Source organism: Sesamum indicum, linkage group LG9, assembly GCF_026168435.1.
Source record: "Sesamum indicum cultivar Baizhima isolate 11 linkage group LG9, ASM2616843v1, whole genome shotgun sequence".
NCBI classification, from domain to species: Eukaryota; Viridiplantae; Streptophyta; class Magnoliopsida; order Lamiales; family Pedaliaceae; genus Sesamum; species Sesamum indicum.
Genome location: NC_142665.1, coordinates 3404038 through 3420456, shown reverse-complemented (window position 1 = coordinate 3420456; position 16419 = coordinate 3404038). Strand labels below are relative to the sequence as shown.

The following is a 16419-nucleotide window of genomic DNA, read 5'->3' as shown; positions in this document are numbered from 1 at the left end:
ACACCATTTAAGGGGGTGTTTTATTTTTTTTGTTTAATTTTAAGGAATGTCAATATAATTTACTCTTAAATTTAAGATAAAAATTTGAAAAAAATATTTTTGATTAATTTTATATTAAATGTATTTGAAATTTATACAACATCACAAAAGTAACGCTAAAAATTTTGAAAATCATTTCTAATATAGAATTATCGAAATAATCTTAAAAATATAATTAATATAAATTTAGTTCATAATCAAATTTATTAATTCAAATACAAAATAATAAGAGACATTCTCCACATTAGTAGTAAAAAAATTTTACACTAGTACTATATATTTCTTAATTTTGCGTAAATTTATTAATAAATAATAACAAGTTAAATAAAATAATATTTAGGGTTAAATACTATTATTATTTCTGAAGTATTCACTCCACGTCAATTATCCCCTTAAGTATTAAAATTTAAAAGAAAATTATGATATTTACTTTTTAAGTTTGCAAAGTTCATTTTACCCTTACAAAAATTGCGTTCTAAAAAAAAATAGATTCTAAAAATACCAAAATCATCCTTTGTTAATATTTTTTTAATATTTTTTCGTTTATTTATCAAGCTTTGTTTATTTTCATAATCCTAAATTACTTGGGGCTCATTTTATTTTAATTTTATTTGTTTATCAAACTAAAATAAAAATAAATTTATACATGCATATATATACTAAAATATATATATAATTAATAAAATCAAAAGGCTAACGAACTAATAAAAAAGTATACAGTTAACATATATTTGTAAATATATTGTATATATATGTGGTAGTTATATAAATATGGTCGTTATATGCACGTATAAATTTATTTTTAATTAATTTGAAAAATAAGTGAAATTATAATAAAATAAGCGCAGATCGATGAACAAGTGAAATTAGAATTAGACAAATGATAATTTCAAAATTTTATAATAAAAAAAAATTTCACAATGCAATTCTTTTATTGATAAAATGAACTTTTCAAAACTTATAAATTAAAATCAGGGTGTTTTATTGAGAATTTTAATATTTTAAAGAGTAATTGATACGAAGCGAATACTGAACTTTGTCCTAATTTTTAATATGATTAAAATAATGATAGAGGATCTGGATTTAGAATGTTCAAAGATTTTCTCCCTTTTCTAAAGGACAGATTTGTGGTGACCCATCTAAATCTTACGGCCCCACTGCCAAAAATATAAAAATCATAATTATATATTAGAAATTAATAATATAATTATAATTAATGTATTAAAATTTTTAAAATTTTCAGAATTTTGAATAAAATCAAAGAGGCACAGGCTAAATAATTAGAGTCGAATTTATAAGACTTTTTAAATTTTTATTCTTTTGTTGGACTTGATATTCTTACATTACGTCTCAATATATTGAAAATTTTTGTTTGGACCCGACTGATCAAACTTAAACTAATTACATGGTAAATACATGTGATTGGTGTATCACACTTGCTTTATGATTAGATTGATTCGACAGAACCAGATCTGGGCAAAAAATACATTTTGGTATAAAATACCCCAAATATTATTACTTAAATAGTTTATATAGTGCTGAAAATAAAATTGTCATCATCCATGTATCCTTTTTTTAATATAAGATACGATTCGTTGTATTATTTAATATATTAAATTCAAATATTATTTTATATATTAATAATTTAAATAAATGGATATGATTAAATAAGATAAAGAAATAACAAACTGCCGTAGAAGAAAAATTACAAACAATCTGCTTTTGGAGCTTAAATAGTACAAATTATAGGAAGAGAGTCCTCTGAGTTTCCGAACAAAACTGAGTAATTTTGACAAAATCCTAAATTTTTTAGAATTTAGAATTTTGTATCTGACTTTCATTTATGGCATTAATGACTTCTTCTAATCATGTTAATTAATCCATCTGAACAATTTTTTTAAATGAAATCGATGAATTATTATTTATTGAATAAATCGATTACAATTATTAATATTAAATATTTATATCTTGCAGACAATCATATACTAATCATCAATATCAGATAATTATATTTAATCAACACATTCTGTTAAAGTAAAATACCCATAATCTTAAAATTATGGGGCCTCAAACTTCGCATGTTGAGTTAGGTCCTGTCACAATTCATTTGACCAATTAGACCTACAAATCGACCTCTGTTGATAAATTTGTATATATCTAACTTTTAATTATTGCATTAATTACTTCTTCTAATTATGATAATTAATATATTTGACCAATTAGACCTACAAATAATGGTGATATGGTGGTTGGATGCGCTTTGTTTCTTAATTATGATAATTATTCAACTTAGAAGAAAAACCTAAAAGTTATCCATCTTTTGACAAATAGTTTACATAAACTACAATTTACTTTATGTTATTATACATATTTATCTTCATTAAGAAAATTGAAAAGATACAACGAATAATTCCATTATATACGTTCCCTACCTACCTTTTTTAAGTAAATCGATTATAATTATGTCATGAGTTTCAATATAATTAAGACCAACAGATAAATTACATTGATTCAACAAATACATTACAATAATTCATATAAAGTGAGACAAATGCCTACACATCCGATGAGATTCGAACCCATAATCTCAAACTTGTTCATTAAGAAACCTCTTAATTATGTTTAATTTTGAAGAAAAAAAATATTTATTCTTACACCCTCTTATAGAACTATGTAGTGAATTAAAATATACGGTAAAATCCGCACTAAAAGAAATATAATTTTTTGTTTGGCTGATTATAATAATTAAAAATAAAAAATTATGATAAATAATAATTAACTAAGACTGAACGATAATTATTATTCATTGTTTTTGTAGGCAAGACAAAAAGATTAGTCATAACTAAAAATTAAAGTAATATCTTCACCATAGATAAAATTATAATAAATATTAATTAATTGTGATCAAAATATAAATTTTTGTATTAATTTTATTTAATTATGATAAATAGTATTAATATATCATAATTTTTAAATTATAATTATTTATAACATACGAATAACTTATTCTTTTTATTGTACGAGCGAGAGAATAATAAACCCTTCAGATGTATTTGACAGAAAAAAGAAAAAAAGAAAAAAGCTAAAGTATAACGTGCTTCTTTAAGACTCATCATAATTACTTCCCATTATTTGAAAAATTACAAATCTTTTAGAATTATTGATTGACCAGCAAATGTTCCATTGTAACAGTTATTATAGGAGTATTTGTTAAAACGTTGATTAATCTTAAATATAATATAATTTTTGAAATAATAATTTGGAACATACCTAAGAACTAATTGAGTAAGAACTACAACAAAAACCTAAGAATGTTCGGGCAATGAAGAATATTTAAACAATGATGTGAGCTTTGACCGTTTTAATCATTTGCACAGTGTTGGGCTGCCTGCACTCTGCTTCACCGAAGCTTCATCTTCACCTTGGACTGAAAGCAAAAGGATAATTGCATATACCTCCTTCAGGTTTGACATAATTGCATAACGAACCTTACTTTATGAAGTATTATAATGGCCTCCCCAGGTAGTAAAGTTGTTTGTCTATTGTTGTTTTCTTAGAAAACAAACAAGAAAAACACCAAAATGCTAATTAGATAATTAATTTCTGCTCATTATATAGGTTATAGAAAAGAAAAAAATATTTTTTTTCTCCGACAAATAAAGTATAAAAGAAAAATAATGAATAGTTTACCTTTTTTCTTTATTTATCGCCCATTTCTATAAAAAAAAGTTAAGACTGTATTTTTTTATAGAATATTTCTCATCTCATCCAAGTTGGGTTTGTTTGTTTGTGAAAAAATATTTTCTATCTTAAGAAACAGTTTGCCGTTTTCAAGAGAAGACATACGGCATCAGTTATAATTATTAATTTTTTTTATCTAACACTTTTTACACACCACACCAACTAACAGTCTTGCATTTTTATCCCACAAGCAATCATGTACTCAAAAAAATATCTCATCTCAACTAAACACATTTCTTTATCTTATTTTTATCCGCCGAGATGGGATGAGACGAGATCAAACTCCAAGGAATCACAGCTCTGATTCATTGATCGTTGAAGTAAAGCCACTTAATTTTTTTATATTAGTTCACTGCGTTTTATCACGTTAATTTAAGAATAAGGCTTAGACTTCGATCACTAGGGAGAGTTCGCAAGTCAATCAATCAAAATAAGGTGATGATTATGGAAATATTGGTTCTTTTTTATTCTGTGGATTTTAGTCTGATTTGATTTGATTCGACCGAATCTATATAAGAATTTTTTTCTTATTTAATGATATATATATATAAATATATATGGAGAAGGATTTGATGATGGGGAGATTAGGAATGGAAAAAGAGAGAGATGTGAAGGCTGCGCAATTAGGGTTTCAACAAGGGATGACAGTTTGTAATAATAAGGGTGTTTATCAATCTAAATTTAAAACTGATTTAGGTGAATCATGATTGTAAAGGCATTTGGCCATCTATGTATAATAATTACTTTTGATTTTTTTTAGTTGTAATAATCCATGTTTTGTAAAAATTAAAATTTTGAATGCATGTTTTCGTCAACTATAATTCTACATAATATTAATTTTAAAAAATCAACTTTAAACAAAAATAAAATTAATATAGAACAAGAGATATATGTATTTTAGGAGCATTTGAATCGACATAAATTCAAAACACGCGACCGTGCATGGCCACCATTCTTGTAGAATTCCACATTTTCGACTATTGTAATGGTGTTTTTCTATGTTTTTTTTTTTATTCTCGACATACTTATTTAATTTTTATAATTGTTTTTTGTAGCTTTCATTTAGGTATAGTATTTTACCACATTATTGATTGTATGCTAAGATACTTTTGAATTTAGTTTCACAATTTTGTGAGTTTGTTTGAAATTTAATTTATTTTAAGATATATTTCTTTTATATAATTGCAAACTCTGTTGTAAGAATTCATTTAAAGATAAACTAATTTTACCAATATTGTGTGAATTATAAGAAATAAGTATTTAAATTATTTTCTCAATCAGTCATCAATCCAAAACAATTACTCAAAAATTAGGCAGAATAATACCATATTGTATATTTGGAAAAGAATTCAGTATTTGCATTCATAAATCTCTTTAGTTTTTTTTATAAAACATTATTAACTAAATACACTAAAGAACCAAAAGGAATAAAATAAAAATAGCAAAAGTTATAAATTTGGAAGTCTATGTAATTATAAACAATTCATTGACTTTTTGTAATTATGTAAATCATCAAGGACGTCTAGATAATTATCCCAAAAAGTGAAAGAAACCTTCCTTCTCCCTCTATATATATACAGATAGACGTGCGTTTCCCTTGATTTTCTCAAAAGTTCCAGGTTTACTCAGTGAGAGTCTCGCTGCTCACTCCATTCTATGACTGTTTTCTTCCAGTCAATTTCACAAATAATCTGAGGTACGCTGATTAAGGAAAGAAACCCTTTGATTTTTTAAAGGAGGCTCTCGGATTCTCTATGTTTCCTTCTCGATTATTTCAATTACTTTATTAAATTTTTTGGGTGTGTTGATGATTGAGTGGGTATAAGGGTTTTTGCTGAAGAAAGATGCTCCTTGTAAAGTGGGACGTGTGTAGTGTTTCTGCTTTTCTTTTATGTTTTGCTGCTTTTTTCTGAGTTTCAAGTTGTTGCAAAGTTGAAATTTTTTAAACATTTTTGGGTACTTTTCTGTTCTTTGTTTTCGGTTGTCTTCTTTTATTTTTTTGTTCTGAGAGAGCTTTGTTCTTCTAGGGCTGCAAATTTTATTTTTGGATTTCGTATGTGTATTTTTATGACTATTATTACTACTGTGATAGGTTAACATGGTGAATTTATCTTACGAGAAGCTGACTCCCAGTTGACCTCATGTTATTTATTTTTTAAATTTTAGTTTTGGGTTTGGGTGAGGGAGATGTAGCGAGTTCCATTCAAGACGTCAAATTTATTTTGATGTTGTGCAGTTTAAATTGGTGAATGAGGTTATGGGATTTTTGACTCTTTGAATCTGGCTCTTTCAATAGGAAGTTTAAGGCAATTAAGTCAATGGATCCCCCATTCAATGAGATGCTGAATACAGTAAATGGAAAGAAATTCGGTGATGAGACCTTTTTGCCCAGTTATGAGCAATCTCAAAACCTTACCAATGGGATTAAACATGATAATTGGGAGCTTGATGACCTGGATATCCCTTTTCTTCCGTTAAGCCCAAGCCCTGATAATTTTGCTCCATCTTTGACTATGAGCTATGAGACAGAATCTCCAGATGATCAAGACTCTGATCCAGTACTAAAGTTCCTTAATCAGATCCTGGTTGAAGAGGACATGGAAGAGAAGCCCAGCATGTTCTATGATCCACTAGCCCTACGAGCTGCTGAGAAATCATTGTATGAAGTCATTGGCAAGGAATATCCTCCTTCACCCTTTCAACCATCAAGTCATGGTGACCAAACGTCTGATAGCCCTGATAGCTTTTTCGGGACATCCAGTGAGTATACAAACAGTAGTACTGCTGGTAGTAGTGCCATTGATCCTCAATGGATTGTTGATCCTGGTGAAAATAATACCTCAGTGGAACACGGTTGTCAACAGGATTCTTCATCCAATTTAGTCTTGCCTGTGAGTTCACAAACATCATTTGGTACTGTTAACGGCTCATATGATAACGCCACTACCCAGATAAACTCCTCTGAGAACACGAGCCTGCTTCAAAATATATTCAGCGATAGTGAGTCCATCTTGCAGTTCAAGAGAGGGATGGAAGAAGCTAGTAAATTCCTTCCTACTGGTAATCAATTGATTATTGATTTGGACAAATATGTGTTGCCTCAAAAATCAGAAGATATCACTCCAGCTGTTGCGATCAAGGTAGAAAAGGATGAGATTGATGAGTCTCCTCATGTCTTGAGGGGAAGAAAGCATCAGTATCCGGATGATGCTGATCCTGAAGATGTTGAAAGAAGCAGCAAACAGTCTGCTGTTTATGTTGAAGATGTTGAGCTTTCTGAAATGTTTGACAGAGTTCTCCTTTGTGACGTTAAAGATGATTCGGTGTCTCGTAGTTGTGATGCTAAATTGCCTGGTGGAGTGGAGAAAACAGTACTGCCGAATGGGCTTAATGGCGGAAGAACTCGTGCTAGGAAAAATGAGGGGAAACGTGACTCTGTGGACCTAAGGACTCTTTTGATTAGTTGTGCTCAATCTGTTGCTGCTGATGATCGTAAGACTGCATATGAACAACTAAAACAGATTAGTCAACATTCTTCTCCCACTGGTGAGGTGTACCAGAGGCTGGCTAATGTATTTTCCAGTGGCCTTCAGGCACGCTTGGGTGGTACTGGAACCGAGCTTTATGCATCCCTTACTCGTAGGAAAATCACTGCTGCTGAGAAGTTAAAAGCGTACCAGGTTTATCTTTCAGCCTGTCCATTCAAGAAGATGTCAATTTTCTTTGCAATTAAGATGATTGCATTAGTGGCTTCAGAAGCGACTACATTGCATATTGTAGATTTTGGTATTCTTTATGGTTTCCAGTGGCCTGCCCTCATCCAGTTTCTTTCAGAGAGAACAGGTGGACCTCCCAAGCTGCGAATCACTGGAATCGAGCTTCCGCAACCAGGTTTTAGGCCAGCAGATAGAGTAGAAGAGACAGGGTGCCGCTTGGCGAAATATTGTGAACGTTTTGGTGTACCATTTGAGTACCAGGCTATTGCAACACAAAACTGGGAGAAAATTAAAATTGAGGACCTGAAAATTGAACCTGGTGAGGTACTTGTTGTGAACTGTCTGTTTCGATTTGGTAGATTGCTTGATGAGACTGTTATGGTTGAGAGTCCCAGAGATGCGGTTCTGAACTTAATTAAGAAAATGAAGCCAGATATATTTGTGAATGCTGTCACCAATGGATCGTACAGTGCCCCATTCTTTGTTACACGCTTCAGGGAAGCTCTCTTCCACTATTCAGCACTATTTGATATGTTTGATGCTACCCTGCCTCGTGATAATCCGCACAGAATCAATTTTGAACAAGACTTTTATGGCCCTGAGGTAATAAATGTTATTGCATGTGAGGGAGCAGAGAGAGTTGAGAGACCTGAGACATACAAGCAATGGCAAGTCCGCTGTAGGAGGGCAGGCTTCAAACCATTCCCCTTGAATCATGAGATTATGAATAAATTGCGGCGTAAGGTTATTACTGGGTATCACAAAGATTTTCTATTTGATGAAGATGGCAATTGGATGCTACAGGGATGGAAAGGCCGGATTATTTGTGCTAGTTCCTGTTGGGTCCCCTCATAGAAAATTATGAACTTTCAATCAACATTTTGAAAGGGTATGGAGAAGGCCTTAACAAGATTGCAGGTGATTCCTTCTCTTCATTTCCTTGTCATTTTCAGTTTTAAATGTGAGGTATGGATAGACTAGCACAATCACATGCATGGCAAAAAGGCAAGCATCAATGATTCTCTGACCAGGTTTACACTCAAAATCAGTATTTCCATCTTCCATGTATGCATCTATAAATTAGCTTTTATTTCTGCATTTCTGGCTTATGCGCATCGGACTATTGCTGAGATATCATATGGTTTCTCCCATGCAAAGAGCAGGTTAACTCACCTTTGACTTGTGTACTGACAACACAAATTACTATTTTTGTCAGATAAATGTTCAGAAGACACCGCTATTCCCTGATATGGAGATGATCTCGTATGACAAGATATTTATATTTGTCCCTTGTAAGCATATGTGTACATATAAACTATGTGCCTAACCTACTTGGCGAAGGAGAGATGGAATATTTCACTGCTCTTTGATGAAGTCATGGAGGTTTTAGATATAGTTGACCTAGGCTTATTAGTCGGCTTGCCTAGATTTAATGTTTTAGTGCTTCTTCCGTTGTGCCAGGATGATTTTAGAGTATGGTGACTTGTGATCTTTTTATATGTACATTAATTGGGATGATGATCTTATATTGGAAGAACGCATCGTAGTGTGATTCTACAATGGATTTTGCAGCAGTGATTTTATGCAGTTATGTTCAAATTTTGTAGCCAATAGTTTATGGTTAATTGAGGGAAAAAGTAGCTCTGAATTATTATATAAGGTGGCTCCTATGTGCTGTGTGATTGCATGCAGGTTCAGAACTCTAATCTGCCTCACACTTAAATATTCCTGATTTTTGTGTAAATTGACAAATTCACAGTGTTGATGAAGTCTTTTAACTTTGTTCATTTTACACTCTCTTTTATTTGTTCTAATAAAAATGATTAGTAAAATGGTTTGTGGTCATTTTTATCTTAAAGTTACTCTAATAACAAATTATAGAGTGTTTGAATTTAATTTTTAAGGAATGTCAATGTAATTTCTCATATGTAAATAAAATAAAATTTTAAATTTTGCATGTTCTTAAATCCGTGACATACGAGTCGAATATCTGCATGCCTCGTAAGTTTAAAGTGTAGGTATAGTAATTTGTGACTTGTTCACATGTTGATGAAAGAAATTTGGACTTGTCTTCCCCCTAATTGTCGTATTTACAGACTCCGAGGCTATTCTTTGAACCTCTACACATAATAATACATTTCTGCTCTTATAAGGAAAATAGGTGTTTTGGAGATAAATCTAGAAACATGTTAAAAGGTAAAAGGTAACATGCCACAAATTCACTATTGTTTACTGTATTTTGGAGTCAATCTACTACTCATTACTACATTCTTTGATTATGATTATTTCTTTTATTATTGTTTACGTTCAAGTGTTAATGTGTCTTTTGTAAAATCACGTTTCAAGATTTGTGAAAACTCAGGTCCAAAGATTCCAAGTTAGACTTATCCGAACAAGCAACTCTTTTCTTGCATCAATTATAATTAAATGCATTTTTTCATTAAGAAATATTTTAGTATCTTTTGAACAAAGAAATATTTTAATATTCACATTAAGGTGAAAATTATTCAAAATATATTACAAATAAATATACATACAAGACATTAATGTAATTTGATCCAAACAATTAATTTTGTGGATGGTATCATTGTATTTTATTAGTTCAAAGAGCCTAATTGCAATTAATGTATAATTCAAATAAACAAAATGTATTTAACCCAAAAATGATTACAAGCACAGCGTTCTCTTTCTGTACTATTTTCTTTGTTTTTCACTTTTCACATTATAAAAGTAAAATTAAACTGTTTGAAATCAAAGTAAAAGAGTTAAACCATTTCTCATAAATGTGGTTCTAAAATTTTAAAGACAATGTTGATGTGGTCGAGATTTTTATGAACGGATAAAATTAAAAATTTTATCTACGTCATAATTATGTACCAGATGAAACACAACTTTCGATATAGTTCTTTTTGTAAGAAAAATGGTCACTTTCAATGAATAGTGCTCTCATGGGAGGTGTGGGCGGAGATTGGCGCCGCCTGTGGGAAAATTTACCTCGACATTGAGTATGCAAACCAAGTCTTGAGCCCATGACGTCCACAATCTGGACGTGATCCGCGAAGCCCAATTGAACAGGGTGGAACAAGACCCGCCTCGCGAACAATCAATATCCCAGGAGGTATCCTCCCTGACACATGAACATGCACCCCTTAACGGTAAAATCCCCCCACCGCATCGACAATCTCCCCCAGCACCTCTCACAAGAGCACTATTCATTGAAAGTGACAATTTTTTTAGAAAAATACCTCATTCAAAAATCGTATTTCACCTGGTACATAATTGTACAGTAAGTAAAATTCTCCATTTTATCACTTCGTAAAAATTTGGTACACATCAATGCTCATTCATAATCATCTAATTTAAAATTCAAACACAAAATACGTTCAACTATACTATTTATTTATAGAAATCTGCACATCTTTTTAGTTGTCTCCAAAATCTGAGCAGCCAGACCACATTTCTATATCTTTGTTAGGTGATAGATCAAAGTCATTACTGTTGAATCAAAATATAAAAAAAAAAAAAGTCTGCCAACTCAATTAGAAAACTTAATTAGCCGTCACGTCCACTAAGAACCACATCCACATGTATGACCAACTCATTCCCTACAAAATTAATATTGTGGAAAGTCAGTTAATTTTTTAAATGAATCGTGTAACAATTCATACCAATAAAATTAACATTAATGATAAAAATATATATTGAATGACCATGATATCAATCTTGTCAAAATATATTTTAATAATAAAAAAAATATTGTGGATAAAATTTATTTAAAGATCTTGTTTAATCATAATTAATCACAACGGTTATTACCATTATTTTAAAATATTAGTCATGATCAAATATTATGATTAATGCTTTGGTCATAATTAACAACAATGACAAATAATTTGACTATAGATAAAATTATGACGAATATCGGGAATTGTAGTCAAAATTTTGAGTTTTTAAATTGATTTACTTGGCATAATTGGTAGTGTTGATTTATAATAATTTTCAAATCGTTTTTATTTTAGTAGGAAAATCATTTTATTTTTTTTATTGTGATAATTAATAAATACAATTTTTACAATTAGCTCCCCAGAAATGCAAAGTCTCTTATAAGGATATTCATAGTTTGATAAATAGATTGGATCGAATCCAAATAATAATAATAATAATAAATTGATAGATACCAAAATCAAATTAAAAAATTTCCGTTCTATATTTTATTTTTATTTTCTTAAAAATTCAATACAATTTCGGTTTTTAGTGTCTATTTATTTAATCGTAATGAGTATCAAAATATTATTTCTATACTAATTTTTGTTATTTTATTACTTATCAAAGTGGAAAGTTCATGTGCAGCGATGGTGCAAAGTGATGTTTGAAGGGTGCAAAGTGTGTATTAGCGTATTTTGAGGGAGCAAGGTGTAAATTAGGCATCCTTGTAAGAATTGTCGGTCAAATATTAAATCCTATCCACGTTATTTTATTGCAAGTGCACGTCTATGATTATGCCCACGTCCCACCCCACACCACCCCTGCCCTACACTACACTTCTTTTCAAAACTCTGAAACAAAAGTTAAACATCCTCAAACATGCAAATGTATTGATGTAACCAATAATCTCTGGTTTGAGTAGTCTAGTTGAGGTATCCTAATGAAAAGATTGTAGATTTGAATTATACCAATGTTGTTATTTAGTCTATTTTTAATATTAATATACGTATGTTATTTACATTGAAGTTATTTATTAATTTTTAAAAATATTATTGTATTGCGTACTGAATATTATAAGGTATATTAGTTGCTGTAAAAATATCGTAAACTTTAAAAAAAAAGTGTAAATTTAAAAGGAAAAAATTTCCTTTCAAAATTTAGAAAAAAAAAAATCTAAAGCATCTTGTAATTATATAGTATATTTCTCCCAAAAAGAATAATTATATAATATATAAAACTGACAAGATTAAATGAACTTAGTCAGATACCCTCTTAATTAATCGTAAAAGTCAGATTTTCAAATAGACCTGAGACAACCTGCTAAGGGCAACACATAAATAAATAAAGAGATTCCCAAATCCACAATCAACTCATGTATACTTTAAGAAAAAACCCTGATCTCATGTGATACTCTTCTTTACTTACTATAGGTGGTAGTCCGGAAATTTTTGTACAAATTAAGTTTGTTCCAACATTTAATTATATAATATATTTTGTTATATAATTGATCAATTTTTAAATTATATATCAAGTTATGTGATAATATTTGTCGTATAATTGATTCAAATATAATATGAGTCGGCGGAATTCTATTTGAGAAGCAGGATCACCTGCTCCCTTTGGTGTATTACACGCACCCCAGGACATAATTGCGAGTTTCAATATACCATTGTTTTCTTATAAACAGGGGACACTAGTTGAAACATAATTCAGCGTCATATACAGGGAAATCAGTGAGTTGTATAATGATGCTGCTTCATTTTGATTCATAGTTGAAGTTCTATTCTTCTTGTTTCTTTTGCGAAATCTTCTAGTGTTTTTGGGTTGAATGGGGACGGTTTCCGGGAACTGTAGATTGAGCGGCGTGCCTGGAATCCTGACGGGCTCGTCGCAGCTTAGAAGGAGCGGTAATCTAAACGATGAGGAAGCTCCGGTGGCGTGCGACTATTTTGGGGGTGTTTATGAATACATAAAGCAGATGCTGATGGAGGAAGACGACTTGGAGCACAGGCCTTGCATGTTTCAAGACTGCTCTGCTCTCCAGGCTGCCGAGAAATATTTCTATGATGCGCTGAGTGACAAGTGCTCTGCTCCTGTCAATGCGAGTTTGAGTCCACAGGCATCATTTGCTGTTAATAATCAACAAGTGGTGAGTTCTGATTTGAGCAGATCTGCATCTGGTTTTGCTCCATGGTCCGTGTTGGATTCCCACATCGTCTGTGGGGAAGGGGTATTCATCGGTGGGCCTTCTGCTTTCTCGTGTCATTATGATGGGCTGGAGGACTCTACGGAGAGGCGTTTCCAGGTCCTAAATTCGGGTGGTGTTGTCAGGCCAAGCCAACAAATCTGCCAGCCCTCTGGATTGGAGAGTGATGGAGCCCCATTGATTCTAACAGGAGGAGGACGAGGCGGCCAGGGAAATTTGCAAGACAGGGACTCTAGGAGCAAGAAAGCTCGTGATCGTGTGGACCAGGGCGATTGTGTAGAAGAAAGGAGCAGCAAGCAGTTGGCGGGCTATGCAGAAGAGTCTGTGCAAATGGAGAATTTCGACAAGTCGTTGCTTTGTCAGAAGATGAACCCAGGCTTCTACGAGACTCCGGCTGAGGAATCATCGTCAGGCAGCGATGAAAATATGAAGCAGTATAGGAAAACCACGGAGGTGAAAAGGGGAAGGCCGAAAGGAAGCAAGAAAAACAGGAAAGTAAGGGAAGTGGTTGATCTCAGGAGCCTGCTTACTCGCTGTGCAGAAGCTGTTTCGGGCTTTAACAACAAGACAGGTGAAGAATTGCTGAAGCGGATTAGGCAACATTCTTCTTCTTACGGCGATGCCAATGAGAGATTGACACACTACTTCGCCAATGCCCTGGAAGCAAGAATGGCAGGCACTGGCTCAGCACTATATACTGCTTTTGCATCGAGACAGATACCGGCTGCAGAATTGCTGAAATCTTATCAAACCTACGTTACAGCATGTCCCTTCAAGAGGATGTCGAATATATTTGCAAACAAGTCGATAGGAAGATATGCAAGGGAAGCAACCAGAATTCACATAATTGATTTTGGTATTCTTTATGGTTTCCAGTGGCCTTGTATAATCCAGGGCCTCTCCTTGATGCCGGGGGGGCCTCCAAGATTGAAAATAACAGGAATTGATTTTCCTCAGCGGGGATTCAAGCCAGCAGAGAGGGTTGAGCAGACAGGACGACGTCTTATGCAATACTGTGAGAGATTCAATGTTCCTTTCCAGTATAATGCCATAGCCAAAAGGTGGGACGATATCCGTGTAGAAGATCTAAATATTGAAAGAGACGAAATGCTGGTGGTGAACTGCTTGTACAGGCTGAGACATGTTGCAGATGAATCTGCAGGAGTGAACAGCCCGAGAGATGCTGTTCTGAAATTAATCAAGAAAATAAACCCGGTTCTTTTCGTCCATGGGGTAGTTAACGGAACGTACAACGCCCCATTTTTCGCCACAAGGTTCCGGGAGGCACTATACCATTACACTTCCTTATTTGACATGATGGAGGCCACGATACCACGGGAAGATCCAGACCGGTTGCTGTATGAGAGGGAGGTATTCGGAAGAGACGTTATGAATGTCGTTGCTTGTGAAGGCTCTGAAAGGATTGAGAGACCGGAAACTTACAAGCAGTGGCAAGTAAGGAATCAAAGGGCCGGGTTCAGGCAGCTCCAATTGAACCGGGAAATAATGAAAGAAATAAAGACTAAAGTGAAGAGAGATTACCACAATGATTTTCTGTTGGATGAAGAGAGTGACTGGATGCTGCAAGGCTGGAGAGGCAGAGTTATGTATGCTCTTTCTTGCTGGACGCCTTCACCAAACTGAACAGATTGGAAATTGCTATTGCATTCATTGCAGGGCTTACCACTGTTATCACCCCTTGAGCTAATGGTACTTGTCTCTTCATTTGATAGTTATCAATCTAAATGCTTTATTTATGTTTCAGAATTCATCAGATTAAATCTTCAAAGTAGAAAGCTAATATCATGGAAACCTGAACACATGTTATGGAATAACCAGATCTCATGAAGTGATCATTTTTTACGAATTAAATTGCATGCTCCAGTTAGATAGGGTAAATTGCTAATCAATAATCCTGATGTGTAATCATGGCATAGTGTTAATTTCAAAGGCATTCAAGAGAGTGATGACTCTCCAACCTTGAGGAGAAATTTTCTAACATTCAAGACACGGCCTATAAGCTCTAAACCAAATACGCTATCATCATACCCAGAGAGACGCGAAACCAGCATCAAATTTTTAAGTCGCAAACTTGTGCAAGGGGAAAGTGTTGTTATCATGAAGGTATATAACGTCTTCATCGAGGCCTTAATTTCAAAACAAATATTTGATCTAGAAGTGTTCTCTGATTTTGTTCACTGTAACTTTAGCAGGTGCTTCAGACATCTAATCCAACTACATGCTTCAAATCCTTTACAATATTGTAGTTTGCAAGAGAACATGAGGAGATTAGTCTTATTTTCTGGAGAGTCTCTTAGAAATGATATTTTCTACAGTATTTTTCCTTGTCTGTTTAGTTTTCCAGATATAAGGTCTGTGTGACTGAAAGGTATATATTTCCAGGTAACATGTAAATACACAACCAACCCCCTTTGTATTTGATAATTCATAGAAACATTCTTTGTTCAGTGCGCCTTTGCCCGTGTGGCATGTGACAATTCCTTTCTTTCTTTGTCTGAGAAACAAATCATAATGTATTAAGCATTACGGAAGAAAATTAGAATCAAAATGAGAGGTGGCTGAATCACCACCAAGTCCACAACAGGAGAGGCGTTAGAGGGTACATAATTGGGTCTTTCAGCCAACTTGGCCGCATTTTTAGCAGCAAAAGTAATGGTCCTCCTCGTCCTATGTTTGGACATTTATCCCAAGACCTGCTGGGATCCTCCAGCAAGTTTTGGTAGCCTAATCAAGAGACACAAGCATGAGTTACCTAACATGACTTCCTGGAAAGGACAGAAATTACGGAAATCAACCCGCTATTGATTAACGATACTCACCCAATTAGCAACACTACACTCCCACTCCATTTCTAAATACACAACAATATTTTTATTTTAAACCTGTTGGTAAAAGTAATGCCGCAATTGTGTTTCGACAACCACTACTCTTTGAATATATTTTTATTCCATTCATTTTGATATTTTTTACATTTTTATCTTTTATATTTTT

At 32.8% G+C, this 16419-nt stretch overlaps 2 protein-coding genes across 8 annotated transcripts; both read left to right on the top strand.

The window, feature by feature from the left end:
- The first annotated feature begins 5339 nt into the window (after positions 1 to 5339).
- Positions 5340 to 9056, top strand: LOC105170438 (scarecrow-like protein 14). Of its 3 annotated transcripts, none has more exons than XM_011091200.3 (3): positions 5340 to 5476; positions 6077 to 8414; positions 8713 to 9056. In XM_011091200.3, the coding sequence occupies exon 2, from the start codon at positions 6099 to 6101 to the stop codon at positions 8349 to 8351; it is 2253 nt and encodes a 750-aa protein (XP_011089502.1). In that variant the 5' UTR covers positions 5340 to 5476; positions 6077 to 6098; the 3' UTR covers positions 8352 to 8414; positions 8713 to 9056. The 3 variants fall into 3 exon arrangements, with proteins under 3 accessions (XP_011089502.1, XP_020552355.1, XP_020552354.1); XM_020696696.2 differs by having other exon boundaries at positions 5404 to 5476; positions 5873 to 8414; XM_020696695.2 differs by lacking the exon at positions 5340 to 5476 and having other exon boundaries at positions 5486 to 8414.
- Positions 9057 to 12814: 3758 nt separating this feature from the next.
- LOC105170437 (scarecrow-like protein 14) lies at positions 12815 to 15827 on the top strand. 5 transcript variants are annotated; one of them, XR_016067220.1, is made up of 3 exons: positions 12815 to 15117; positions 15345 to 15531; positions 15618 to 15797. XR_016067220.1 is itself a non-coding variant. In XM_088884465.1 (1 exon), exon 1 carries the CDS (start codon positions 13030 to 13032, stop codon positions 15049 to 15051), a length of 2022 nt encoding a protein of 673 aa, XP_088740591.1. In that variant the 5' UTR covers positions 12815 to 13029; the 3' UTR covers positions 15052 to 15164. The 5 variants fall into 5 exon arrangements, 1 of the variants encoding a protein (XP_088740591.1); XR_016067221.1 differs by having other exon boundaries at positions 15359 to 15531; positions 15621 to 15796; XR_016067219.1 differs by having other exon boundaries at positions 15621 to 15796.
- Positions 15828 to 16419: the final 592 nt, after the last annotated feature.

Bases quoted from the DNA above. Each gene is read 5' to 3' on its own strand.
- LOC105170438 (XM_011091200.3), top strand. From the start codon at position 6,099: ATGGATCCCCCATTCAATGAGATGCTGAATACAGTAAATGGAAAGAAA.
- LOC105170437 (XM_088884465.1), top strand. From the start codon at position 13,030: ATGGGGACGGTTTCCGGGAACTGTAGATTGAGCGGCGTGCCTGGAATC.